This window comes from Bos indicus x Bos taurus, chromosome 18, assembly GCF_003369695.1.
Source record: "Bos indicus x Bos taurus breed Angus x Brahman F1 hybrid chromosome 18, Bos_hybrid_MaternalHap_v2.0, whole genome shotgun sequence".
NCBI lineage: Eukaryota > Metazoa > Chordata > Mammalia > Artiodactyla > Bovidae > Bos > Bos indicus x Bos taurus.
This window is the reverse complement of record NC_040093.1, coordinates 13973204-14000349: the sequence shown is the minus strand read 5'-3', so window position 1 is coordinate 14000349 and position 27146 is coordinate 13973204. Positions and strand designations below refer to the sequence as shown.

At 53.9% G+C, this 27146-nt stretch overlaps 2 protein-coding genes and 1 long non-coding RNA gene across 6 annotated transcripts; 1 reads left to right on the top strand and 2 right to left on the bottom strand.

The window, feature by feature from the left end:
- Positions 1 to 400: 400 nt before the first annotated feature.
- Positions 401 to 9644, bottom strand: ZNF428 (zinc finger protein 428). 2 transcript variants are annotated; one of them, XM_027515591.1, is made up of 3 exons: positions 9491 to 9644; positions 6098 to 6322; positions 401 to 946 (listed from the first exon to the last, which is right to left on the bottom strand). In XM_027515591.1, exons 2-3 carry the CDS (start codon positions 6171 to 6173, stop codon positions 438 to 440), a joined length of 585 nt encoding a protein of 194 aa, XP_027371392.1. In that variant the 5' UTR covers positions 6174 to 6322; positions 9491 to 9644; the 3' UTR covers positions 401 to 437. The 2 variants fall into 2 exon arrangements, with proteins under 2 accessions (XP_027371392.1, XP_027371393.1); XM_027515592.1 differs by having other exon boundaries at positions 6098 to 6301.
- On the top strand, positions 9479 to 18772 carry LOC113876410. Of its 2 annotated transcripts, none has more exons than XR_003506481.1 (3): positions 9479 to 9565; positions 11887 to 12046; positions 17711 to 18772. It is a non-coding gene; the product is annotated as an uncharacterized LOC113876410 (long non-coding RNA). The 2 variants fall into 2 exon arrangements; XR_003506480.1 differs by lacking the exon at positions 17711 to 18772 and adding an exon at positions 13878 to 14128.
- CADM4 (cell adhesion molecule 4) lies at positions 12518 to 27146 on the bottom strand. 2 transcript variants are annotated; one of them, XM_027515589.1, is made up of 9 exons: positions 27039 to 27146; positions 17441 to 17587; positions 16988 to 17140; positions 16599 to 16733; positions 15789 to 15953; positions 15570 to 15660; positions 15022 to 15194; positions 14039 to 14167; positions 12518 to 13558 (listed from the first exon to the last, which is right to left on the bottom strand). In XM_027515589.1, exons 1-9 carry the CDS (start codon positions 27100 to 27102, stop codon positions 13449 to 13451), a joined length of 1167 nt encoding a protein of 388 aa, XP_027371390.1. In that variant the 5' UTR covers positions 27103 to 27146; the 3' UTR covers positions 12518 to 13448. The 2 variants fall into 2 exon arrangements, with proteins under 2 accessions (XP_027371390.1, XP_027371391.1); XM_027515590.1 differs by lacking the exon at positions 17441 to 17587 and having other exon boundaries at positions 27039 to 27135.

Genomic DNA, 27146 nt, shown 5'->3' with positions numbered 1-27146 from the left:
AACAAAACCCTCTTGTGTCTGAGCCCGCACATCATAGGGTCTATGATTAAATACACAGAAACCACATTGAACTATGCACTTAGTAAACATTAATTACCATGGTAACAATGATCCTAAGGTTTCCCCAAGAAGGAGCCCGGGGATGGTGAGGTAAATGCCCAGGCTCACGCCTTACACACTTGAGCTTACACACACACACACACACACACACACACACACACACACCCCAAAGGCACACTGGACCGACACACAGAATTTGGCTTTTATTCTGGCCTTCACATGTCTACTGCTAAGACGACACAGATTGGAGGGACCCCATCCCCTTGACCACCCCAGTGTCCTCAGCCCCCTCCTCCCACCCCTCCCACCCCTCCCGCCCCGCCCTGCCCGCCCACCCCCGCCCACCCCTCTACCAGGCGCCCTGGGTGGGGCTCTGCCTACACCTCCCCGCGGGCGTGCAGCATGAAGTGCCCGTGCAGCTCGCCGAGGCTGTCGAAGGAATCCTCGCACTCAGTGCAGTGGTAGGTGCCCTCCTCCTCCTCCTCCTCCTCCTCGTCCTCCTCGTCCCTCCCGGTGGGTCGGCCCTCCCCAGCCCGAGGCGCGCCCCCCTCTTCCTCCCCAAGGGCCCGCGTTTCAGGGGCTGGTGCTTCCTGGGGGGCTACCGCAGGGCAGCAGAGCCGGCAAGGTGGGGTGCCCGGAGGGGCCTCCCCGAGGGGTGAGCGGCCACAGAGCTGGCAGGGCTGGGCTGGGGGGCCGGGAGGCTGGGCCGCACGGGGGGCCCGGCGGGATGGGCCGCCACGGCCCCCACCCAGGCGCTGCTTCACCTTGTAGCCGGGGTCATATTCAGGATCGTCAGTGGTCTCCTCCTCCTCCTCTTCTTCCTCGTCTTCCTCTTCGGAGTCTGGCTCTGAGAGAGTGTACTCGGAGTCAGAGGAATGCTCGGGGCCTGCAGGGGGTGGTGGGTAAGGAGACAGTGCGTCACAGGACAGAGGGCTGTGCCTGGCTGTCCCCTCCAGGAGACCCATGCAGACTCACTGCAGTACTGGGCCCAACCCTGCTCTGTGCACTGACGAACCCCCGGCGCACAGAACAGCCCGGCACGCAGGAGATGCTAGGAATCTGTGCGTCAAGGAAACGCACATTTTTTAAGAACTGCATCTTAGGGGGTTAAAAAGAACAAAGTAGAGAAATAGGAATAATAAAAGCAACAGTGATAGCGTCCACTGCTATTTTAAGAACTTTGGGGTTTTTGGCCATGCCGTGCAGCATGCCGGACCTTACTTCCTCAACCAGGGATCGAACCTATGCCCCCTGCGATGGAAGCACTGAGTCTTAACCACTGTACTACCAGGGTATTCCCAAGAACCTTATTTTTTATAAATACTAACTCAACTAATCTTTACAACCACCCTGAGAGAGTTACTATTATTATTCCTAAGTGACAAATGGGGAAACCGAGGCATGGAGATGCGGTGACTCACTGGCCTCCAGTCACACAGCTAAAAGGGAAAGCTAAATGTGGGTGATGGCCTAGCACCGCTCATTTAGGGAGGCAAACACTTGAGCAGATATTTCAGCAAATTAAAACACATATATATACATACTTTGAAATACATGGTTTTATACTAATATATATGCATGAGTGCATGCTCAGTCGCTTAAGTTGTGTCTGTCTCTTTGCAACCCTGTGGACTGTAGCCCGCCAGGCTCCTCTGTCCATAGGGCTCTCTAGGCAAGAATACTGGAGAAGGTTGCCATGCCCTCTCCAGGGGATCTTCCTGACCCAGGGATTGAATCAGATCTCCTGCACTGTAGGCAGATTCCTTACCACTGAGCCACTGGGAAGCCCAAGAATGCTGGAGAAGGCAGCCTATCCCTTTTCCAGGGGATCTTCCCTACCCAGGGATCAAACCCACGTCTCCTGCACTGCAGGCAGACTCTTTACCGCTGAGCCACCGGGAAGCCCTTTATAAAATATATACATATAAGCCTTTTATATACACATACATATATATATATATATATATGTATACAAAAAACATCTAGTAAAGTGAGTTAAAATATTTGTAAGAATAGGTGTATTACTGTGATTTCATGGGTATGAAGGACATACCTAGGACAAATTTACGTTTAAATAAAGTAAAAAGTGTAAAGTGGATACACAGGGAAGGGCGACACCAACAGCTGTTACGGGGGCTGTGGACCCCAGCCCCAGTCAGAGGGAGCCCCTACTGTGGTAGCAATGGCAGTGTGGGAAATACTGGCTGCTTTAGGAATGGTGGCCTAAGCCTGCCAAGAACATCTCCTAAGACTGCGACAGCTCAGCCCTTTGTCCATGGCCCTCCGCCTTAGTCTCCCCCAGCAGCGTATGGGGACCCCGTTACAACTGGGCCAGCCACATTCCTCACATCCCTCAACACCCAGGCCAGACCCCACCTCAGGGACTTCGCCTCCCTTTCTGCAGATGGACCTAGGCTTGATCCCTCCCTTCCATCACACCTCTGCTCAGGCGTCATCTCGGTGAACACCTGGTCAGTAAGTCTGACTGGCAGTCCCTCCCGAGCACTCCCTACGCCCTTCACTCAGCTTTATCCGTTTCCTCAGTTTACTGTATGCAACTCCTGCTACGTGTTTACTGCCTGTCCCTGAGAGCAGGGGCTTTGTCTCATTCATGGCTGTGCCCCGAGCATCTAGAACACTTCCCTTGTGCCTGGCATTCAATTTGACAGCCTTTTCTGTGGCTTTCCATGTGCTGGGAATGTCTCCTGTTAGCCTTTAGGACCTTCCTCTTTGCTGAGGGCACCCCAGATCTCCTGACCCCAGGCAGCCAGTCACTTCTGCTCTCTGGCTGTCCTAGTCCTGAACCTTCAGGGAGGTGCCCATCTGAAGTTCTTCCCCACTGATCAGCGGACAGGCCTGGGCTGACTCACTGCTGGGTCCCCAGCATCACCCAGCTTGGAAGCCCAGGTTATAAATGTCTGTGCCTCTCTGTGGCTCCCTGTCTCTTACTTGTTCCTGCCTCTGTCCTGCTCTCTCTCTGTCACGTAAAGAGCCTTGGTGTGGGCTGGTCCCTGGGCCTGGAACGCTGTTCCCCACTCTGTCTGCCTGGCGACCTCCTACTCATCCTTCAGGACCCAGCACAGGCTCCGTCCTCCTTGAAGTTACCACCCCGATGACTTCAGGTCGGGGGTCTCTGCCCTCTTCCCTCCACCCTGGCTCCACCTCCCCGTCACTGTCCTAAGGGCTGAAGCCATCTGGGCCCCAGAATGTCTCCCCCATCAGGCTAGGAAGCCCTCAGGGCAGGGCTGACTCATCTGGGGTCCTCAGCAGGCCTCGTGGGTGGGATGAGCAGGGCCGCCCTGCTCCCTCCCCTCCAGGCCTTTGCCTCTGCTCCCCTCCTGCCTGGGACGACCCTTTCCTTCTTGACTAGCAAACTCCTGCTCCTCTTTAAGGCCCCAGCTCCATGTCACCTCCTCTGTGAGGTCCTCCCGGACTGCCCAGGTGGTCAGTGCCTCTCTTGTCTGGGTTCCCCCTACCCCCAACATACCCTGACCGCCTGGCCTGGGCAGTGAATGTCTGGGTACTGGAAACTCCTGGAGGGCAGGACCTGGGTCTCACCCCTCTCTGCATCCTCTCCTTATCCTGAGCATAAGGCAGCCTGAGGAGGCATATGCTGAAGGGCTGTGAAGCACACCTCCAGCTTTGGGCCCATCCCAAAGCCCAGCCCAAAGCTGGGGCCCCACCCCTCTTTCTCCTCCCACCTCTGACTTCACACAACCCCTCCAGGGTCTTCACTGCCCACTGTGACTTCATGAAGTTGGCTTGAGCAAGGCAATCAGGTAGTCACCTGTGGCTACCAGGCCTTTTGTGTCCACCGTGACTTCCAGGCCCACGAGCCCTTTCACAGCCACCATGCCTTCTCCACCTACAAGAGCCCCAAAGCCCAGCACATCTCCGGCACCCACTGGACCCCCGATGCCCACAGCATCTCCCAAGCCTCCCGCCTCCTTGAAGACCCCCAAATCGGCAGTGCCCAACAGCCCCTCGGCATCCACCAAACTGTCCACAGCCCCCACCTCAGTTACAAGCCCAAGCAGTTCCAAATCTCCCAAATGGGCGAAGACCAAGACAGCCCCTTCTAACCAGCCCAGCCACAAGTCGCGAGTCCACAGCCAGGCACGCACGCCCAGCAAAGCCAGCACCGACACCCGGGCCAGCACCGACACCAGGGTCAGCAAGGCCAGCAAGGCCAGCGGGGTAAGATGCCCCCAGCACCGAGGCACCCGCAGCCGGGGCAGAACTCCTGGCAGAAAGGGAAGCCGCAGCTCCAAGCGGTCAGCCAACAGGGCCAGCACGCCAAGCAGGATAAAAACTCAAGGTGCCAGACCAGGCATGCCCAGCAAGGTGAGAACTCCTACTTCCCAGCAAAAACAGGGTATGGGGAAGAGTTACAGCCGGCCTAGAACCAGCAACCAGGAAAGGAGTGAGAGCCAGCCTAGAAGTGTGAGCCGAAAGAAGAGCTACAGCTCCCCAGGAGCCTCTGATATGGGAAAGAGTTCCAGCCCAGCAGCAACCTCCAGCAGGGCAAAGAGTTACAGCCCCACTCGAACTCCCTTCGAGGAGACAGGTTACAGCCAGTCTCCATCATCGTCGCGGAGGGTGAAGAGTTACAGTCAGATGATTACCCCCAGCAGGGAATGGAGTTACAGCCCGACTGAAGCGTTCAGCAAGGTCGAGAGTTACAACCAGGATAGTATGCCCAGCCGGCCCCAAAGTCACAGCCGGTCTAGCAGCCCCAGCCGGCCCCAAAGTCACAGCCGGTCGAGAACGCCCAGAAGGGCAAGAAGTCACAGTCAGGAGAGGGCCTACAGCAGGGTGAGAAGTCACAGTTGGAAGAGAAATCACAGCAGGGCAAGAAGTCGTACCCGGAAGGGAACTCCCAGTCAGATGGGAAGACAAAGTCAGTCAAGAATCCGCAGCAAGGGGACAAATTATAACCAATCTAGAACCCCCAGAAAGGAAAGAAGTCACAGCCAGTCTAGAAGCCACAGCAAGGAGAGCGGTTACAGGCGATCTAGAACTCACAGCAAGGAGAGAGGTCGCATATGGTCTAGAACCCCCAGCAAAGAAAGAGACCACAGCCGATCTAGGACCCCCAGTGAAGAGAGAGACCACAGTCGATCCAGAACCCCCAGCAAGGAGAGAGAATACAGCCAAACTAGAACCCTCAGCAAGGAAAGATATTACAGCCGATCTAGAACCCCCAGAAGAGAGAGAGATCACAGACGATCTCGAACCTCCAGCAAGGGGAGAGATCACAGCCAACCTAGAACCTCCAGAAAAGAGAGAGATCACAGACGATCTCGAACCTCCAGCAAGGGGAGAGATCACAGCCAATCTAGAACCCCCAGCAAGGGGAGAGATCACAGCCAACCTAGACCCTCCAGCAAGGAGAGAGATCACAGACGATCTCGAACCTCTAGCAAGGAGAGAGATCACAGCCAAACTAGAACCTCCAGAAAAGAGAGAGATCACAGACGATCTCGAACCTCCAGCAAGGGGAGAGATCACAGCCAATCTAGAACCCCCAGCAAGGAGAGAGATCACAGCCAAACTAGAACCTCCAGAAAAGAGAGAGATCACAGCCAATCTAGAACCCCCAGCAAGGAGAGAGATCACAGCCAAACTAGAACCTCCAGAAAAGAGAGAGATCACAGCCAATCTAGAACCCCCAGCAAGGAGAGAGATCACAGCCAAACTAGAACCTCCAGAAAAGAGAGAGATCACAGACGATCTCGAACCTCCAGCAAGGGGAGAGATCACGGCCGATCTAGAACTCCTGGAAAGAAGAGAGACCACAGCCGAACCAGAATGTCCAACCAAGAAAGTGACCCCAACAAGGAGAGCAATTCCAGCCAATCTACAACCCACAGCAGTCTCAGCAGGAAGGGATCCCCTAGCAGAGCACAGAGTCCTAATGGGAAGAGAACACCTAGCGAGACAAGGAACCACTCGCAGTCAAGATTTCTTAGCAGAGCCCCAGTCCCAAACCAGGATGATACACAAGCCGACACTACCGCCTCTAAGGCCGTCTCACCTGGAGAAAGGTCCTCATCATCTTCTTCCAAGCTGGCGTAGCCCCCCGTCTCAGCTGGCTCACGGGTCTCTGTCATGGCCGGGGGAGGGGACAGGAGACAGGAGCAGAGCAGAAGCTGGGCAGTGTCCCTCCCTGGCCAGCTTTCCACAGCCACACCTTGGCCACAGGTCTTCTAATGTGGATGTCGGCTTGTAGTGAGGGATGCTGGACAGGGGAAGGAAAGACCTGTGGCGACAATAAATTTTTACATAGCATCTGCCTCCCCAGGACTCAGTGTGCTCAGTGTGGGTAAGGCAGATGATCCCAGCTCTGTCCTGGCTGTCTACAGGGCCGTGACTGCAGGCTCTGTCCCTCTTGTGGGCTTTAATTTCCCCATCTGGTTCTCATTTAATGGGGTGTGAAAGGATAATATTCCAAATTATTTAACAAGGAGTACTAACATGAGCACCAATCAGGACTGAGAGTGGAATGTGGGCCTCTTGCTAGGCATTAATCCTTACTTGCTGGGCTCTGGGTAAACCTGGAGTTGGGAGAAGACTCCAAATTGGGAAGCAAGGGTAGGGATTACTTGGTATACTGGTGATACACCAACCAGTCTAGAAGTCATTCTGTATTTAAACAACTAGTAAGGCGATGGCACCCCACTCCAGTACTCTTGCCTGGAAAATCCCATGGATGGAGGAGCCTGGTGGGCTGCAGTCCATGGGATCACTAAGAGTTGGACATGACTGAGTGACTTCCCTTTCACTTTTCACTTTCGTGCATTGGAGAAGGAAATGACAACCCACTCCAGTGTTCTTGCCTGGAGAATCCCAGGGACGGGGGAGCCTGGTGGGCTGCCGTCTATGGGGTCGCACAGAGTTGGACACGACTGAAGTGACTTAGCAGCAGCAGCAGTATGGCAGCACTTAATTTGTGACTGTCAGCCCTAATTCTTTATCAGTTTACACCCTAGCAAGAGGATATCTAGGTCTGAATCCTAAATCTGCCACATTCTAATTGTGCAGCTTCTAGCAAAGGGCCTACTTTCTCTAGTCTATTTCCTCCTAGGTACAAAAAAGTCTTCCAGAGCTTAATTTATGTATTTGTAACCATAGTGAGACAGATTATTATCTCTTTTGTACAGATGAGGAAACTGAAGCACAAAAAGGATTAACAAGTAGCCCAAGGTAATCGTGGGTGGGTGAACTAGGATTTAAAGCCATGTCATCCTACCTCTCAAAAAATGATCCTTCAGCTGAAAAGATTTTTTGAAAATTCAGTAGATTCATTCGTATCAAATGCTGGTATGTGGCAGGTACTCCATTAATGGTGGCTATTGGTGTCCCCACCCCCAACCCTCTATAAACCCCAGTCATTTCAGACTCTCACCTCTCCCTGTGAACACCAAGATTTTTCACAACTGTGCGCTTAGTCGTTCAGTTATGTCCAGCTCTTTATGACCCATGGACTGTAGCATGCCAGGCTCCTCTGTCCATGGGGGTTCTCCAGGCAAGAATACTGGAGTGGGTTGCCATGCCCTCCTCCAGGGGATCTTCCCAACCCAGGGATCGAACCCAGGTCTCCCGCATTGCGGGTGGATTCTTTACCAGCTGAGCTACCAGTGAAGCCCCTTCTTCACAACTGTGGGGCTTAGTAATCCTGCAATTGCTGTCTAGAATGGGCTCCTTCCTGACTCTCTGCTTGGAGAACTCTTAATCTCTCTCTGAACCCACCTCACATACAAGAACCTCTATACTTCTCCCCAGCCAGACACCACCTCTGCCTCTTTGAAGATGCCTTCCGACTCCTCTACTTTCTCTCCCTCTTCATCAACACTACACACGTACACATGGCACTTCTTTTGTCTCTCACTGTGCTTCTTGACAGCAGAGTGCCAGGCTGAGCAAATTATGAAGGGGCTGGCAGCCTCAGCTGCACCTCTTACATGCCAAGGCCCGTGCTGGGTATTGGGTAATATGGTGGAAAATACATGATCCTAAGCCTAAGGGGTCATGTTTAATGCTGGGGACTAAAGAGAAAAAGATTAAGATTGAGCCTGGAGGAGGCTGAGGCATGGCAAAGCTGGCATCAGTGGCAGGTGAGCTTTCTAAAGACACCTGGATTGGGCTTTAAGGACAGAAAGAATTCATAAATGGCAGAGAAGAGTTCTTATAATACTCTATTGCCTATAGTGTTAGCCGCTCAGTCATGTCCTACTCTTTGCTACCCCATGGACTGTAGCCCACTATACTCCTCTGTCCATGGAATTCTCCAGGCAAGAATACTGGAGTGGATTGCCATTTCCTTCTCCAGGTGATCTTCCCAACCCAGGGATTGAACCTGGATCTCCTGCATTGCAGGCAGATTTTTTATTTACCATCTGAGCCACCAGGGAAGCCCATTGCCTATAGGGCCCCATTTAATTTGGGAATTCTACTTCATGCCAGGATAGGTTGCCAGATTTAGTAAGTAAAAATATACAACACCCAGTTAAATTTCAATTTGCGATAAACAGATGGTCTTTTAGAAATGTACATCTCAAATATTGCATGGAACATAGGTATATTAATCAATTCTTTGTTGTTTATCTGAAATTCAAATCTAACCGGGTGGTCTATATTTTAACTGGCAACCATACACCAGGGACAATCAGAACTTCCTATGGGATTACCAGGAGACATTGCTCAGCAGTCCTGCCTACCCATCCCCAAGCCCACAGCATACTAAGCCCCTCCCAGAGTATTCCAGATGTCAGATGGAAACATTCCTCGGTGCTCAAGTCCCATTCCTACGTGAATATGGGGGCCAGACTGGCTTCCACGATCTTAGAGGGGAATAAATGAGACTCCCTCACTATTATAACACAGTGCCGGAGACCCCACAACGTCCAACTCCCAAGACGCCAAGCGCGAACATAATGGGCACCCGTTCCCACAATGCTAGGGAGAAGAAGCAAGAGCAAAATCTTAGGACTATAAGGACCAGTGCCCACAGTGCCCTGGTACTGCAATTTCTCCCAGGATGCCTTGGGCCTGTAACGACCACCTTCCAAGGCGCTCTTCGTCAAAGCACTCCAAGCTTCCAGGACGCTGAGCGGAAGGTGTGTGTGACAAAAGAGACGGTTCCCCGCAAGAAGCTAGGATAATCCCAGAATGCTCCAGACCCATTAACGACTAGTAGCCAGACTCCCACAATGCTTTAGGGCAGGGCGTCCGGTTTTCCCAGGATGCCCCCAGAGCGGCATAGAGCCGCGTTGTGGGAGAAAAGGGAGCCTGGGTCTCGCTTTCGAGTCATCACAGCCCAAGACCGCTGCCGACTCCTCGGTGACGGGAGCCGTCACTCCCATCATGCAGCGCTGCCGTAGTGCCCGCTTCCCAGCATGCCCCGCGCACCTCCATCCCGGACACTCACCGGCGCTGGCGGCCCCAGTTCTGGCTCGGCGGCAGCGGTTGCACGCCCAGGCTCTGCGCCTGCGCTGCAAGTAGGGTAGGAGGGAGTGCGAGGGGCGTGAAGAGCCTAGGGCGCTTGCGCGACGAGATAGACCATTCCTGTCGCGGAGTGGGAAAGGGGGCTCTCTGGGTCGGGCCATCGATGAGGCTCGCGCAGGGGGTTCCGGGCTTTGCCCCTCGCTGTCCGGTTTACTTGGTACAGTCCGCAACCGGACCGAACAAGAAACGGCAAGGCTCGCGCGTGCATGAGCGCTCGCATGAACGCGCCAACGGATAATAGGATGCTCCGAGAGTGGGGTGGGGGTGTCAGCTCGGCCCGGATCCCGGACCCGAGGCCTGCTCATTTGCATAATCTTAGCGCGGGACAATGGGAGGCCTAGGGCGCTGAAGGGGTTGATTTGCATATTCCCCTGAGGGGCCATACTCCTGAGCGCAGAGATTAGCATATGCGGGGCAAACTGGGGTGGGCATGGGGCGGGGAGTGGGGGTGGCGGTGGGGCGGAGGTGGGGGGCGGGGGACGACTGACTAGCGCGTGCGCAGAGGGACTGCGGACTAGCGCGAAGCGGGCATCCTTGGTGTAATTGGGATCTGTTTGCATTTGGTGTCTGGGCACAAGGGACGAGACCCTCACCAACCCTCACAACCCTCCCTTCCCACAAGCAGGATAAACATTTATTGTTCACTTGTGCTAGAGGGCACTATGGTTTCCGCAGCGAGCATAGCCAGCATCATAGCTGCTGGCCTCCCAATCAAAGGAAGGAGATTCACTTATAATCAGGACCACAACTGAGTGTTTAGACTTGGGATGAGTAAAGCAGAGGAAGCTATGGGAGTCACAAGAGGCGCATGCCCCAGGGAGTCTTTGGCACACGGAAGAGCAAGGACAAAGGCCTAGAGGCAAATTTTTTAAAAAGTTGAATGGTTTGAGGAAGTGAAAGCAGTTTAGTATGCCTGGAACAAAGGGAGGGGAAGTTCCTCCAGGTGAAGTTAAGAGCTCAGACTTTAAGATGAGAGTATAGGAAGCTATTGCAGCATTCTTAGTCTTCCTGGAAATGACTCACTTTCCAATTGAAAACTCTCCAATGAGATCCCATTACACCTGGAAAGAAAATCAAAGGCTTTATCAGGTCCCTGGGGCTTCCCTAGTGGCTCAGACGGTAAAGAATCTGCATGCAATGCAGGAGACCTGGGTTCGATCCCAAGATCAGGAAGATCCCCTGGAGAAGGGAATGAAAACCCACTCCAGTATTCGTGCCTAGAGAATTCCATGGACAGAGGAGCCTTTTGGGCTTCAGTCCATAGCATCGCAAACAGTCGGACGGACTGAGCCACTAACACTTTGACTTCCCTGGTAGCTCAGCTGTTTAAGAATCCACCTACAATGCAGGAGACCCCGGTTCGATTCCTGGGTCGGGAAGATCCCCTGGAAAAGGGATAGGCAACCCACTCCAATATTCTTGGGCTTCCTTGGTGGCTCAGCTGATAAAGAATCTGCCTGCAATGTGGGAGACCTGGGTTCAATCCCTGGGTTGGGAAGAATCCCTGGAGTAGAAATGGCTGGAGAATTCCATGGAGTGGGGTCTTAAAGAGTCTGACAGAACTGAGCAGTTTTCACTTTTCAGGGGCTAAACACCTGGTCTAACCCACTCATCTCTGACTTCACCCCCATCCCCTCCTCTCTCCACTGGGGTGCTGTCTACCTGAGCCTTACCGTCTTAGGCACTTGCCATTGCTGTTCCCTTTGCCTGAAAATGCTTTCTTCTCTGATCTTCAAATAACTGTTTGCTCGTCATTCATATCCTGGCAGAGGTGTCAATCTGAGAGGTTTTCTCTGATGTTTCTGAGATAGCACCTCCAGATTGACTCTAGAGAAGTGAGTGGCTTATGAATAAAGCAGGATTGGCTCTCAGAGCCAGTGAGATGATTGTTGAAGCTGGGACTGACAGATTCACGGGGCTTTATTGTCCTTTTCCACTTTTGTATGTTTGATGTTTTCTATAGTAAGAAGTTAAAAGAAAATAGTACCCCATATCCCCTTACTCTGCCTTTTATCTTAATAGTACTTGTGTGTGTGTGCATGCGCTCAGCCATGTTCAACTCTTTGTCACCCACTTTGACTGTAACCCCACGAGGCTTCTCTGTCCATGGAATTTTCCAGGCAAGACTACTAGAGTGGGTTGCCATTTCCTACTCCAGGGGATCTTCCTGACCCAGAGATCTAACCCCCACCTCTTGGCATCTCCTGCAGGCAGATTCTTTACCATTGCGCCACCTAGGAAACCCAGCAGTACTTATGGCAATCTGAAATTGAGTTTTGTTTGTTTTGCTTCCTTGCTGTAATGTTTTCCTCATAAAAGGAAAGAAGGCAAGAATGGAGTCACTCTTTTCCACTTTGGATGCTCAGTGCCTAGAACAGGATCAAGTCTGCAGTCAGCACTAAGCTATCTGGAACACCTAGCTTTTGCCTGTTTTATTCACCGTGGCATCTCCAGCCCTTTGAGCAGCACCTTGTACAAAGTAAGGTTAATATATTTTTTACTTGAAAATAAAAATCACTTGTTTAAAATTTAGATGAATGAATGAGGGGCCAGGAATGCCAGGCTCAGGAGCTTTGACTTGGTCTAGAGGTAAACGGAGAGCTAGGGAAAGATTTTTGAGCTGGCAGGGACAGGTTTTGACAGTGCAAAATGTGAGTAATTGAAAGGTCTTCTGGAGATTGACGTCAGAGCTGGGGATAAGGCAGGGGAAGTGTCCAGGCTACTGGATGGGGATAGGGTAGCTCAGTGGCTACTGAAAGGACAAGACAGTGCTTTTTGGCTTAAAGACTGACCAGAAAAAACCCAGGTTTCTTGGGAGGGTGGAGGTGTCCTTAGAGATGTAAGGACCCTTTCCTGACCTATACAGTCCACCAGCAATTATCACCCTCCCTCCCCCTCCCAACATGGTGCAGGTCTGGGCAGAGGGACAGACACACAGCCACCCCAAAAACTTGTTCTCTCCTCAGTTTAATGGTGGTTAGTGGGATTGCCAAACCCCCTCCCCATTCCCCTCCCCGCCCCGTACAAAATGTGTTTTGTTTTGTTTTTTAAACAAGAAAAAGGGGGCAAAAGCCAGGAATGGGGGGGAGGGGGTGCAATCTGATATTTTCATACAGATTTTTTATTTTTTTAATATATTATATATAAAACCATAGAGAGCAATGCACCCTCCCCCCAGACTCCTTTCCCCCTCCCCGGGGGGCCTGGAGGAGAGATGGGGAAGGCCCCCCCAGGAGTGGGTGGACAGAGAGACAAAGATGGATGGGACAGATGTGGGGGGAGGGAGGAGGGGAGGAGAGCCCAGGAGCTGGGGAAAGGGGACTGGAGCAAAGTTGGGGCTGTCTCCCTCACCGCCCCCATCAAAGTTATGACACAAAGACACAGAATCCCTGTTTCCACGCCCTCCCCCCACCCTTACCCCCACCGTGCAAACATGGCTTTGCAAAGAGGTGCCCAGAGCTCTGTGGAACTCCTACAATGGCTGGCATGGGGTCTGGGACCCCCAAAGAAATCTCTGTTCCCCTTCCCTGCCCACCCCACCCTTCCCAGAATCTGACCCCTCCCCACAAGACCTGGGACTGCAGCCTAGGGGCCTTGGCCTTCCCCCAGTTATCTTACCCCAACCCAATCCCTACCGCCCTCCCTGGACTTAGGGGGTCTGGACCTTTGGCCCTTGCCCCCCCATCGGGGGACCCAGACCTCTGGGCCCTTGCTTCTGGCCCTTGTAGAGACCCAGGCAGCCAACACCCCCATCCCTGTCCAAGCGTCTGAGGTGTTAGTGGTGGGGGGAGAAGCCCACCATCCCAGACTCTGGTAAATGTCTTTGCAGCTGGCAGTGGGGTGGACCCCAGCCCAGGCCCAGGCCTGGGGTGGAGGTGGGGTCAGATGAAGAATTCTTCTTTCCTCTTGTGTCCATCGCTGCCATTGAGAAAGGCTTCTCTCGCTTCTCCCTGCTCATCCAGGCCACTGGCCTCATGGGTCAGATAGGAGCCTGAGGGGTGACAGACCCCCCCCCGGCAGAGGCCACAGATACGTGTGGACCCAGGAGTTGGACGGGGAGGCAGACAAAACACATCAGATGAAGAGGGAGAGATGGAACATACAGGGAGAGAGTCAAGTCCAGGGAAGAGCAAAACAGGGGCAGAGAAAGAGAGAAAAGCAGAATTAGGAGTACTTCACAAGTTCACTGAAAGATCAACCCTTATCCGTTCTCTAGGTAGTATCCCCTTGATCCGCTCCCAACGAATTCGCCAATTAGGAATTCAAACGTAAACGTCCTTTATTCAGCTCCAACCCTGAACCCCTTTTAGGATACTGGACCGAAAGACCCGCCCCTTTCGGGATCTGGGCCTCAAGTTTCCAATCCTGGATCTACGCCCGCCCTCTGTCAAATCGGGTTCTAGGCCCCACCCTCTTCTGGACGCCACAACCAACCACACCCGTCGCTGAATTTGACCCCGCCCCCACTCACCCTTCTGCCGTACCGAGCACCAGACCATGCCCACCAGCACACAGATGATCAGAAACACCAGTAGCGCCAGGATGCCGCCCACAATGGCGTAGGGCACAGACGTCTGAGCCTCTACCACCGCACCAGGGTCTGCCAGAGGGACAGGGCGCAGGCCCAGGTCATCAGAGGACGGTCCCAGCCCGGGCCCATAGCTGGCAATGTCTTAAACCATTCTGCAGCCACGTCCAACCGCGCCCCCTTAACGTTCCACGCCTCGCAAATTACCGCCACCTGGTGGGCCCTTCCCCTGGCGCCTCCCCCCCGCCCCCCCCCCCCCCCCCCCCAATTAGCAATAATTGCGCCTTGGAAAAATCTCATTGGCTACGACACTGTCACTGAACAAAGCTCCTGGCGCCATTCTTGATGTTCCACTTCTTCAAGGAACGCTTGTTGGTTTGTACACTGCCTGACTTGGCCCCCAGTCATTTCGCTAATACTTACCTGCCTCCTCCCCCCACTTCATTCCCCAGAGAACAGAAATAGCACATCCTTTTTCTTTGACTTCAGACCTAAATCCCTTCCCATCTTGTTTAAAACGCTCCAGGTATTTAAACCGCTGATCTAGGGCCCAGCCACTCCAAAATTCCTGCCGCACCGTCATAGGAGCTAAACACATAACACTTCTTTGTGCTAGCGACCTCCAACTGCTTTCTATATTTAGCTCATAATTTTTACAACAACCCTATGAGGTAGGTGCTGTTGTTTATTTCCACTTTACCGATGAGGAAACTAAGGCACAAAGTTACCTGCAACAGGACGCTGCAGAACTGAATCTGAATCCAGACAATCAGTCTGGTCCCAGAACTGTAAGAACTCTGTGGGTTTTTGACCCCCCGGAATCATTCTTTGCATAGGTCGACGCCTCAAACACGTTCCAATCCTTCCTTCCTGTTTCCAAGGCCCAGTCCCACCCAGGACGGGGAGGACTGCCCCCAGGTCCTCACCGTAGACCACGAGCACATAGAGCGCCCTCGCGTGGCCGTGCTTGTTCGACGCCTCGCAGGTGTAGGTGCCATTATCCGCGGATACCAGGCCGGGCAGCGTAAGCGTTTCCCCGACTGCCTCCGCCCGCTCTGGCAAAGACTCATTACCCCGGTTCCAGCGGATCTGGTTTGGCCTGGGCGGGGATATAATGAGAGTTAGGGACGCAGGTGTCAGCACCCAATTCTGACGTCTCAGAAATCAAGATATGCGACATCTCCAAATAAGAGAATCCTTACTAGACCTTTCCTTCCTTGAAAACCAAGAGTCCCGGCCCAACTTCCACCCATCAGCAGGATCTCAGGAATCCTAGCCCCCACCTCCCTCAGCCCCTTCCTCAGAATCCAGGAGACTGGGGGACCCACAGCCTCCTTCCTCATCATCTAGCCCCAGATCCCTTCTTTCTCAGGATTCAGAAGGCTGGGTCTCAGCCCTCTCTGTTCTTCCAGCTTCAGGTTTCCGGATCACCTATTCTCCCCAGGACCCAGGAATCTAGGACCCTAAAGCTCACCTGGGGTTCCCCGTCACAGCACACGTCAGCACCAATGTGTCTCCCTCCCTCACCACAGCTTGGGAGGCATGGATCCGGGCCGTGGGGGAGTCTGTGGGCAGGAGTGAGATGGGAGAGTGGTTATCTGGGTTATGCAGGACTAGGAATTCTCCCGGGGGCAGGTGGCAGGCGCATTGGAACCCTCCTTCCCCGCCGGGCGCTGGCCTGCCAGGCACTTACACTGCACGTCCAGCACGTACTGCGTCTGCTTGCTGTGTCCGGAGGGTAGCGCCTGGTTCTGCGCCTCGCAGGTGACGATACCGCCATCGTCCTTGCGGTCTACACGAAACCGCACTGTGCTTGCCACGCTCCAGACCTTGCCATTTTCCTGGCCGCTGGTCACTCCTGCCAAGCCCCGCCCAGAAACTGTCAAGGCAGGGCTATGGCTCCGCCCACTGAAGGCACACCCTCCCATCTGGCCAATCCTAAAGCAGGCTATTTGCCAAGCTCCACCCCTTATCCACAGCCTCGCCTCTAGTCCTCCAAACCACGCCCCTATCCAAACCAGGCCCACGACCCCGTGTCTCTTCCCAAAGCTCCTCGATCTTTCACCCCACGTCCTCTCATCTAACAATATTCAATAAGTATATACTGAGTGGTGGTTTAGTCGCTAAGTCATGTCCGACTCTTGCGACCCCATGGACTGTTAACCCGCCAGACTCCTCTGTCCATGGGATTTTCCAGGCAAGAATAATGGAGTAGGTTGCCATTTCCTTCTCCAGGAGATCTTCCCAACCCAGGGACTGAACCTGGGTCTCCTGAGCTGTAGATTGTCTCCTGTGTTGCAGGCAAATTCTTTACCGACTGAGCCACCAGGGAAGCCCAATATATTGAGTAGTAGTGTCCGCCAAACCCATGCACTCTTCCTCAAGCTCCATCCATATATAAAGCAGCCTTTCCCAAGCCACATCTCCTGGAACCCCGTCTCTTAAGTCTCGCCCTTTACAGGCACCTCTCCAGCCCACTCCCATCCCCGTCCCCAGGTTATACCTTTCAGTTCCTTTCGGTCCCGGTACCAGCGCAGGACGGCAGCCGGGCGGGACCGTGGAACAAGACAGCTGAGCTCCACCTCGCCGCCCTCCACCGCCTGTTCCCGGACCTCCACTATAGGATTCTCCGGGGCCACTGCCACAGGGAGAAGGGGACAAGAGGGAGGTCAAGAGACAGACCAAGGTGGGCTCAGAGTAACCAAACTGCAGGATTCCAGGGAACCGGGGGAACAAAGGGTCAAACACAGAGGCAAGAGGTCAGGGAAACCGGCCATATTTACTGGGAGCAGATGTCCAGGAGGTTAAAAACAGCCAGGGTCAAGTCTCAGGATAAGGGATGAGCAAAGGAGAAAGGAGACAGGATAGATCTGAGGAGGGGGAGGCTGTTACCCAGTACAGTGAGCGTGGCAATCTGGTGGTGGGTGTCCTCTGTGTAGAGCTGGCAGAAGTAGCCCCCCTCGTCCTCCAGGCGAGCATCTGAGAGCCGGATCCGTACCCGGCGCGGGGAGAACTCCTCAAGCTGGAAACGCTCATCCTTCAGGGCTAGAGAGTGAAAAGGCGGGAGTGAACTTGGGGAATCCGTAGCTCAGAAGTCCCACCTTTCTTCCAGAAGCTTAGAGTTCGGCCCTCTCTTTTCTCCAACCACACCCAGGTGTCTAAGGTGTCCACCTAGTCACTCTCCTGGGTACCCAGAATGTTTCAGGGCCTCTCACACGACCAGGAGTCCAGGCCCCAGCCCCCTCCTCCCTCAGATGCAGGAGACCAGAGCCTCAGCTCTGTCTTCGGTCAGTCCCCGGCCCTCTCCTCTTCCAAGACTCAGGCTCTGGACCCCCCAGCACGCACCACGGGTACCATTGAAGAAGAGGGTCTGCCGGGCGGGGTTCTGAATGACAACTATGGATCCATCATACTGGTGCAGTCGGCAGGTTATTTCGGCCACCCCACCCTCAGCCACTGTCACATTCTCCGTCTGTACTTCCTGTCCTGCCCCTGGACCAGTAGACAGAGAAACAGGATAAGAGACTCATTGAGGGGTACAGTTCAGTCTTTGCTCTCTCCCTCGGGTCCTCACCCATCCAAACTTCCAATACCTCTCCTTCCCCTTTCATGCAGTTCAGTACACCCAACATTTCCTGTGGGCTGGAATCCAGGAGATGGATAAAACCTGACCCCTGCTCTAGAGGAGCTGCAATCAAGATCCAGTGGATCTAAGGAGTGGGTGGGTGGGGCAGCACAGGTCACACTGGGAGCCCAGAGGAAGCGGAGACTAAGACCACCCAGGGAGATGAGTGGTCAGAGAAGATTCTAGAAGAAAGCTCCATTGGATCCATATTTTAAAGAGTGAGCAATCCACGGGCTATGGGAAACTGTTGTGTGTTCACCAAACCCCATCTTTCACACCTGAGCACATGTTTTAACTTGTCTGCAGAGATGGGCGAGATATTCTTCTCATCCCTGTAGAGTTAAGTTTGCTGCTTTTCCTGTTTTGGGTGTTGTTGGGTTTTTTTAAGGCTGTATAGCACAGCTTGTGGGATCTTAGTTCCCTAAACAGGGACTGAACCCCTACCCCCTGCAGTAGAATTGCAGAGTCTTAACCACAACCATTGAACCACCAGGGAAATTCCTGCTGCTCTTCCCATTAATGGAGCACTCTGACCCTGTGAACCTGGGGAGGGCTTGTGACTTGCTTTGATCAACAGAATTTGCTAGAAGTGATATTGAATGAGTTCTGGAGCCTGGATCTCAAGAGACCTCACAGCTTCCACTCATGCCCTTTTGATGCTCTGACACTGTTGAGTGAAGATGCCCAGGCCAGCCTCCTTGAGGATGAGAGACCACACAGAGGGAGAGAAGCCCAGCCAAAAGCCAGCACCAAATGCCAGCCACGGGAATCAGACCATTCTGGACTATCCAGCCCCCGTGGCACCACCAGGTGACTGCAGCCACATGAGTGACCCCAGTTGAGACCAAGAGAAGTGCCCGATTGATCCTGTCCAAACTGCTGACTCCCAGAGTCATGAGCAAAAAACATAATTGCTGTTCAAAGCCACAATGTTTTGGAGGGTGTCTTAACACGGCTAAAGTTAATTGGTACAACACACTGAAGTGAAAGTCACTCAGTCATGTCCAACTCTTTGCGACCCCATGGACTGTACAGAATTGAATTCTCCAGGCCAGAATACTGCAGTGGGTAGCCGTACCCACTCACTCCAGGGGATCTTCCCAACCCAGGGATCAAACTCAGGTCTCCCGCATTGCAGGCAGATTCTTTACCAGCTAAGCCACCAGGGAAGCCCTCAAGGGACAACACACTATTAGGCTACATTTCCGAGGATCCCTTGTGCTTACATGGGGCCCCATGACTGATTTCTGGCCAATGGGCTGTGGGCAGAAGAGAGAAACACCTCCTCCAGCCTGGTTCATCTCACCCGCAATCCTTCATGCTGGCAGAATGGAGAGGACTCCTAGGAGCCCAGAGGAGAACAGGATTATGAAGGAGTCTGGAGCCCTAACTTTCTGCCCCGGGTTAACCTGCCTGCACAGGACTGTAGCATGAGTGAGAAATACATTTTTTGGTTAAGCCATTGAGATTTCAGGGCTGTTGTTACAGCAGTTAACTTACCCTGATTAATCCATCAGAGGAATGAAGTAAGAGATTAGTAAGGGGGCGTTTCCAGCCAAGTAAACAGTGCAGAGTAAAGCTCAAAGCTGAGATTAATCATCATCAGCATCATCAATGTCACTGTCATCTTCAAAATAACAATAACCATCATAGCTACTGTTTATTAGGCAATTTCTGTTCTAGGCTTTGTGCTAAGGGCATTACCCATATAATTTCCATTTAATCATCACAATACCTGAATAAGGGAGGCACTATTATCAATTCCCAGTTTTCTTTTTCCAGTTCTCATGTTTTAGATGAGAAAATTTGTTCCACAGCAAGAAAATGACTTGGCCAAGGTCACAGCCTGAGAGCGGCAGAGGCAGGATCTGCCTCGAGGTCTCCCAGTTCTGTATCCTGCACCCACATCCACTCCTGGTTGTCTGGGTGAAAGGTGTCCAGCATTGGTGAGGACTGTGACATGTGCTTGTGAAGGGTCTCAGCCAAGCTACAAGATCAGCTTTTATCCTGAAGGCCAGGAACTGAAGCAGGAAAGAGCCATCATCAGATTTGATTATTCACTTTTTTTTTTTTTTTTTGGCCATGACATGTAGCACATGGGATCTTAGTTCCTTGACCAGGCATCAAACTCATACCCCCTGCATTGGAAGCAGGGAATCTTAATCACCAGACCACCAGGGAAGTCCCTGGTTATTCACCTTTAAATTCTGGATAACGATTTTTTCATATCTCTTACATTCTGTCTCATTCATTCATTTGTGCTGCAGGGAGGTTTTCAGGGGCTGGGTGCCCAGGAATGAGTCAGATGAGGTCCCTGTCCTGGAAGGCCTTCAAGATTTATGGGGAGGTAGACATAAATCATTGTAAAATCCCATGAGAAGTGTTTCAGTCCCTCTAAGAGGGATAGGTAACCTGATTTGGGGGCTGAAGGCTGGAAAAGATTAATTCTGAAGAGGGCGGGGGAAGCAGAGACAGTTAGCTTCCTATTCAGTATACACTCTTTAGTGTATACTTTTCTCTTTAGTAAAAGAATCCTGATTGTACTTTGTGGTTGCCCTGTGATGTGCTCATCAGCTAAGTCATGTTCGACTTCTTGCGGCCCCACACCATGGACTGTCCAGCCCACCAGGCTCCTCAGTCCATGGGATTTTCCAGACTAGAAATACTGGAGTGGGTTGCCATTTCCTCCTCCAGGTGATATTCCCGACCCAGGGATTGAACCCACATCTCCTGTGTCTCCTGCATTGGCCGGTGGATTCTTTACCACTGAGCCACCCGGGTAGCCCTTACGGTTGCCCTACATTCAGCAGAAAGAGAAATTTCCCAGACTCCCTTGCAGCTAAGTGAGGCCACGTGATAAAGTTTTGTCCGACTAGATATCAGGAAAAGTGTCATGTGACTGTCGAGGGGACTTCTTTTTTTAAATTTTGCTATGCCAAGTCTTAGTTGCAGCATGTCAACTCTTAGTTGTGGCATGTGGGATCTAGCTCCCTGACCAGGGATCAAACCCAGGCTCCCTGCATCAGGAGCACAGAGTCCTAGCCACTGGATCACCATGGAAGTCGAAGGGGACTTCTTAAAGAAAGGGGACAAGTCCTTTTTCCACCTGGTCACCTTTGTGCTGCCTGAAACTAGCATGTGATGGAGTTCGGGAACTGAGACCTGGAAGATGCCTGGGTCTCTGGTGATGATGTGGAATTGTCATAAAAGCCTTCGATACTAACTTCCGGCTTCTTTTATCTTTGAATATAATGTTTTGTGAATTTAAGCCCCTCTTAGGGGTTTATCTCGAGAAGGGGACGACAGAGGATGAGATGGCTGGATGGCATCACCGACTCGATGGACATGAGTTTGGGTGAACTCCGGGAGTTGGTGATGGACAGGGAGGCCTGGTGTGCTGCGATTCACGGGGTCACACAAAGTCGGACACAACTGAGTGACTGAACTGAACTGAACTAGGGGTTTATCTAGCACTTTCCTGAATAGCAATCTTAATATGTCCAATCCTGGCACCAAACATTTTCCTTCCCATGTTTTCTCAGTCTCAGTAAATGTCACAACCTGGTTGCTCAGGCCAAAACACCTAAAAATCATCCACGTTTTCACCCTTTCCCTCACCTCTAACAGCCACTCCATCAGCAAGATCTATCCATTCTGCTTCTAAAATATATCCCAAACCTGTTCACCTTTGTCACATCATCCAGTGACACTGTCTCTGACCTGGTCCTTCAAGAGCTACTCGTGAGTCTCCCTACTTCCACACCTGCCTCCCCACAAGACCAGTCTTAACACATCAGCTGGACAGTTGCAGTGCGTGGGCTTTTCCTGTGGTGGAGCACAGGCTCTAGAGTGCGCAGGCTCAGTAGTCACAGCTCATGGGTCACAGCACATGCCCCGAAGCATGTGGGACCTTCACTTAGACCAGGGATCAGACCCAGACCTCCTGCATTGGGAGCGTGGACCACCGTTAGCCACTGGACCACCAGGGAAGTCCCCAGAACTCTTTCTAGTTCATCACCACTCTTTTATTTCCTGTATGGAACTTTCACTGAAATTATTTTATTCATTTGCACACTTGTCGGTTGTCCGTCCCCCGTTACTCATGAAGGCAGGATTGCAATCTCTCGGGTTTGTTGCTGCACCCTAGTGTGTGGATGTGTGCTTGACCCTTGATAAATGTCTGGGGAGACAGATGCCTGAATCTCAAGTGCTAGGCATTTCAGCCTCACGACAACTTTGTGACATGGCATTATTCTCATCTTAAACACTTGGGTTGATCCCAGCTGGACCACTTGCCATCTGTGTGACCTGGGACAGATGGCTTAACCTTCCTGAGCCTCAGATGCCCCGTCTGTAAAGTGGGGATGATGCCAGGGCCTGATTCACAAAAATCAGAACCTGAGGCTCAGGGAGCCCCCTGCGCTGCTGTTATTACAACCTCCAGAAACATGCTTATTCCTGTGAAAACTGAACTGGCCTGTTTGCACATCGGGCACTTTTTAAAAAAACATCTTGAAGGCTATCCGTGGATCCTGGTCCTCGACAAGCCCAAGGGCTAGCCCCCCATTTTACAGATGCGGAGAATGAGGCTCAGGGGTCCCAGGCCAGTCAGTGGCAGAAACTCAACATCTCTTGGGTGCCCTCAGGACCTCTGGGTCTGCACCGCCCCCAAACATATCCCCTGCTCTCTGCTTGAGGGAGCACATGGGGTAAGGGTGGGGGGCTTTTGTTTTATTCCCTCCCCCTCCTGAGGAGTCAGTAACCAACAGTGTCTGTGCCTGGAATATTAATGTCCCAGGAGCTTTTGTTTCGGGGTTGGGGGGTGGTGAGGCAGGACTTTTCTGGTCAGCGAGGGGTTGAGCTTTGGTGACTGGGGCACTGGCCCTTTAAACTGCCTGGAAAAAAAGGGACTAGGGAGGGTTTGGGAAAGAGTGGCTGAGCAGGTGATGTGTGGAGACCCAGAATCCAACACTCTCCTCCTTTAGACCCAGGAATCCAGCCCCCCGAACTGCCTCCTCTCCCAGGATCCAGGAGCTTCCTTCTCCATCAGGATCAGGAATCTGGGTTCTCAGCATCTTCTCTCAAATCCAGAAGTCGCAAGCCCCCAGACTTCTCCCTCCTCAAATCCAGGATTCTGGGCCCTCACCCCCCTCTTCCTTCAGGAACCAGGGGTCCAGACTACACAGCTGGTGGATGTTTCCACGGAGACTAAAGGGAGTGGGGGGAGCACTTCCTGGGTCCTGAGTCAGCGAATACCCAAGGGAGTCTCAAGGTCACAGTTCCGGGAAGGTCACAGCCGCCCCCTCCATATCTTCTCTCCAGGGGACTCATGGCATCCTGCCTCCTCCCCCCCATCCTCCCCTAGGGAGGTGGTACATCCCTGCATCCTGACCGAACCCCCCCCTCACAGCCCCCCATCAATGGCGGAGTCCGAACATCCTCACACAAAGCATCAATTCTTCCCCAGCTCAGCCTTGTGAAGGCGCCTGTATTCGCAGGACCTAGGGTCCCAGCGAATCAGGGTCCCAGCCCCTCCTCCCTCAGAAACCTGGAGTGGGACCCCCGCCCAGGACTTCCTCTCTCAGGACTCTGCACCTGCACCCCACCCTCCGTCAAGACCCAGGAGTCTGGGATCCCAGTGCCCTTCTCCTTCTGGACCCAGGAGTTCAAGCCCCCCAGCCCCTCCTCCCTCAGACCCAGAGTCCAAGACCCCAGCCCCTCCTCGCCCTAACATGGAACCCCCTAGACTTCTGCTCCCTCAGACCCAGGACTCTAGGCCCCCGGCTCCAGGACCTCCCGGGAACTTTTGGCTCCAGGGCCACAGCCATCAGCCCCCCAGAACCACAGCCCCGTCTCCCCAGCCCTCCTGTCCCCCTCCCGTCTGTGAGCCAAGCATCAGGTGGGGGCGTCGGGGTGAGTCAGCAGCCTCGCATACAAAGTTCCCCCTGTGGCCCCCACGTTCCTGGGATATTCAAAACTCCCTGGATTCCGGGCCTTGAGCCCAGTCAGGGGGTGGGGGAGTCCTCCGGAGGTTCCCCCTGGGTGTGGGGTCAGGGAAAGAATTCCTGCTCCGGGAAGGGTGCACTGAGCCCTTGCTGTCTTCTCTTCCACCCCCAGCGTCCTCTATATTCACCCCCTTCCAGAAGAACCCGGGCTCTGCAGCCGCCCTCTTGCCCCACTGGGTGTCTGCTGAGGCGCCTCCGTGCCTGGTTCCTAGAGGACCTAGGGGCCTGGGGTCTGCACAGGCGGGAACCAGTGGGTGCTCGGGTCGTGGTGCCACAGGCCACTGGGCGCTGGCGAGTCCAGGCCCCCCACCCCCACCCCACCCAGAGAGAGAAAGCTGCCTTTGTGTTCCCCAAGATGGGGACAGGCCAGGCTCGCACGACATTAACCCACCCCAGGCCCCAGCCCTGCTGCGTCTAAGGTCTTGGAATCCCTTGGGGAACCTGACCCCCTGCTCTGGGGACGCAGGCATCTGGCTCATGGGTGGGTGAGGGCCAGAGGCAGAACCCTGCTTCTCAGAGTGGCCAGCCTAAACTCTAGGAGGCAGGAAGAGTCAGTCCCTGGGGAGGGAAACATTATTCCGGATTAACAAACTCTCCCTCCATCAGGGCCCCCCAGCCCCACTCTTAATAGCCTCTTCATCCTTTCTTTGGATCTGGAGGTCTGTTTCCCGTGCTCCCTTCTGGGCCATCCAGTGCCTGGCCTGTGGGTCTGTTTCTGCCTGCCTGCATCTCTGGGCAGGCAACCTATCCCTCTCTAAATCCCTTTCGCCCGCCCACCCTGGACCCTTCTTTCTGTTGGCATACATCTCATCATCCTTTTCTGATATTCCTGGTGTAAATGAACCCCAGCTCCTGTCCCCACTCCTGCTGGCTGGGCAAGGTGAGACGGGAAGGGGAGTGACAAAGAGTGGAAGGTGGGGGCCCTGGACACCTCCAAGAATCCGGTGGCCAAAGCCATTCAGAAATAGCCAATGAAAAGGAAAGCAGGGTGGGCCCCCTGGGATCAGATACTTCAGCTGCCTAGCCCATACCTTACAGAAGGGGAAGTGAGGCTCAGAGGGGGATGGGGAAGGGGCGGACCCAGAACTACACCTGAAAGCCCCGGTTCCAGAGTGCTTCCCATGACACCTAGCTCTCTCCCAACTGGTAAAGTCCCCCGTCATTTCATCTAGAGAAAGTTTACAGAGGGAATTAGGGCACCAGGGAGCAGAGACTTTAAAACCGCAGGAGGGACAAGCCTGGAGAGCTCCTTCCCAGAAGTGCTGGCGAAAAGATTCTCAAACTGGGGAGTTGGTCCTCCTAGGCAGTATTCTGATTCTGAGAATCCAAACTCCCACGATTCTAGACCTCAGAGGTGTCAAGATTCAGGATCTCGAAGAGGTAAAGGTTTCAGAATTTTGAAGGTGTCCGGAGGCTAGAATGCAAACGCCAGGGAGGTTCTAGAATTTTAAAGGTGTCAAGAGTCTAAAGACTTAGGGCTTCCGGAAGCCAGTGGTTCTAAAACACCCTCAGGTTCTCTGATCACTGGATTGATTGGTTCTAGGAGTCTATGAGCTGGCCTAACAAAGAGAAACAAAAGTGGATGGAGATGTAGCTTAAGTACTAAAGCGCTCATCTGGGAAATTGTGGCTTGTCTGCCACAAAGAAAGGACGCAATGGTGAAAGTTCTGAAGCGATGACAGAAGACTATAGACTAAAGCAAGGTGGAGGGTGACAGGCCCACTCTCAGCCTGTCACTTTGCCCTGAGGAGACGGGAAGCACACTTTGCCTCAGCTCTGGAGTGGGGAAGGTGTCACTGCACCCAGCTAGCCAGAAACCCCTTCGGGCGTCCAAGCTGGAGTACCTTTCCTTTCAGGTCACTGAGTTCAACACCCTCACTTTACAGAAAAGGAAACTGAGGCCCCGAGAGAGAAGGGTGCTTGCCATTGGCTACACTGGCAAATGGCACGAGCCAAAATTTAAACCCAGGCAGGCCCCCAACCCTGTGCCATCTGGTCACAGCTCCCAAATTTCTACAGGACATCCGGCCCTACCACTCCGGCTCAGCTACCTCCCTGTTATCTGTTCCCCCCTGACCCCGAGTGGCTTTCCCCGCTGGGGAGGGGGTGACTGGTGGCAGGTACCAGGCACACACAGTGTGAGAGTGTGAGTGTGGGGGTGACATTTCCTGACCTTGTCCTGGGTCTCAGGGTCACCCTGTCTTCGAGGACTCCAGCTTTTCACAGTGTGTGATAAGGGAACGTGGAGGGCTCCCTGGATGTCCTGGAGGGGGCTTCTCTGTAGATAGTGGCCTGGGTGTGTGAATGGGTGGGGAGGGGCAGCATTTGGAAGGCATCTGTTGGATCCACGTGTGTGCCCACATGCCAAGGTTCCCCACACACTTCACACACACACACACACACACACACACACACACACATGCACACATTTCCCTCCAGGGCCCTTCAGGATGCCCTGCCCGACTCAGTTCCTCTCCAGGGGCACAGAGGGACAGAGAGATGCAGAAATGAAGGATGGTGATGAGGAAGCCCAGGATGGAGGATGTGACAGTAGATAGGGGAGGCAAAGAGACGGGGGACAGGGACACAGTGGGACATACAGACAGGAGAGAGTGGGGAATGGGGGAGACAGATGACAGGGAGGGCTAGAGAACCAGGAATGACAGAAAGAGAGGGGACAAGGGAATGGGACAGGTGGGGGACAGAGAAACAGAGGTGACAGAGAGACGGGGAAGAAATACAGGGGCACAGAGAAGGGAATGGAGAGCATGCTGGGGGGCGGGCAGAGTGACCCAGTGAAAAGGGACAGAGACCAAGGGACAGAGATGGGGGACAAAGACAGGCTAGAGAGCCGGGGGACAGGGAGGCAAGGAGAAAGGGGGACAGGCAGAGAGACGGGCAGTCTTGGAGACAGAGGGACAGAGGACAAGGGTAGGGGGACAAGGAGAGAGACTGAGGGACTCAGAGGCGGGCGCACAGAGGGGCGCAGGGACCGGACAGGACAGAGGGGCCGCCTCGAGAAGGCCGGCTTGGGGCTGGAGCGGGGTCTCAGGCCCTTTGTCCCTGCCGCGATCAGGGCCTGTGCGGGGCTGGGGGGGCTGCGGCACGGTGGCCGGGCCTGCGCCCCCTCCCCCGCTCGCGGCTCCCGGCTCGCGGCTCCCGGCCCGCGCTGCGCTTTGTCCCGGGGAGGGGGGCCCGGCCCGGCCCCGCGCGCATTGTTCGGCCTCTGCGGCCCCGCGACCGCCCGGCTGTCACCGCGGCGCGCCCCCCGCCCCGTCCCGGCCAGCCGGCCGACCTCGGCCCCCGACCCTACCTGGCCCCGCCGCGGCCGCCCACAGCAGCAGCAGCGGCCACTGGAAGCGCCGGGCCCGGCCCATGGTGCCGCCGCCGCCGCCGCCGCTCGCTCCCGGCCCGGCACCTG

Coding starts and splice junctions, on each gene's coding strand:
- ZNF428 (XM_027515591.1), bottom strand. CDS start 6,173: ATGACAGAGACCCGTGAGCCAGCTGAGACGGGGGGCTACGCCAGCTTG. Junction 947..6,097: donor TGATGAGGACCTTTCTCCAG/GTGAGACGGCCT, acceptor CACCCCCTGCAG/GCCCCGAGCATTCCTCTGAC.
- CADM4 (XM_027515589.1), bottom strand. CDS start 27,102: ATGGGCCGGGCCCGGCGCTTCCAGTGGCCGCTGCTGCTGCTGTGGGCG. Junction 16,734..16,987: donor TGCCACGCTCACTGTACTGG/GTAACAGCCTCC, acceptor TCCCTGTGGCAG/TGGCCCCGGAGAATCCTATA. Junction 13,559..14,038: donor GTGCTCGGTACGGCAGAAGG/GTGAGTGGGGGC, acceptor GTCACCCCTCAG/GCTCCTATCTGACCCATGAG.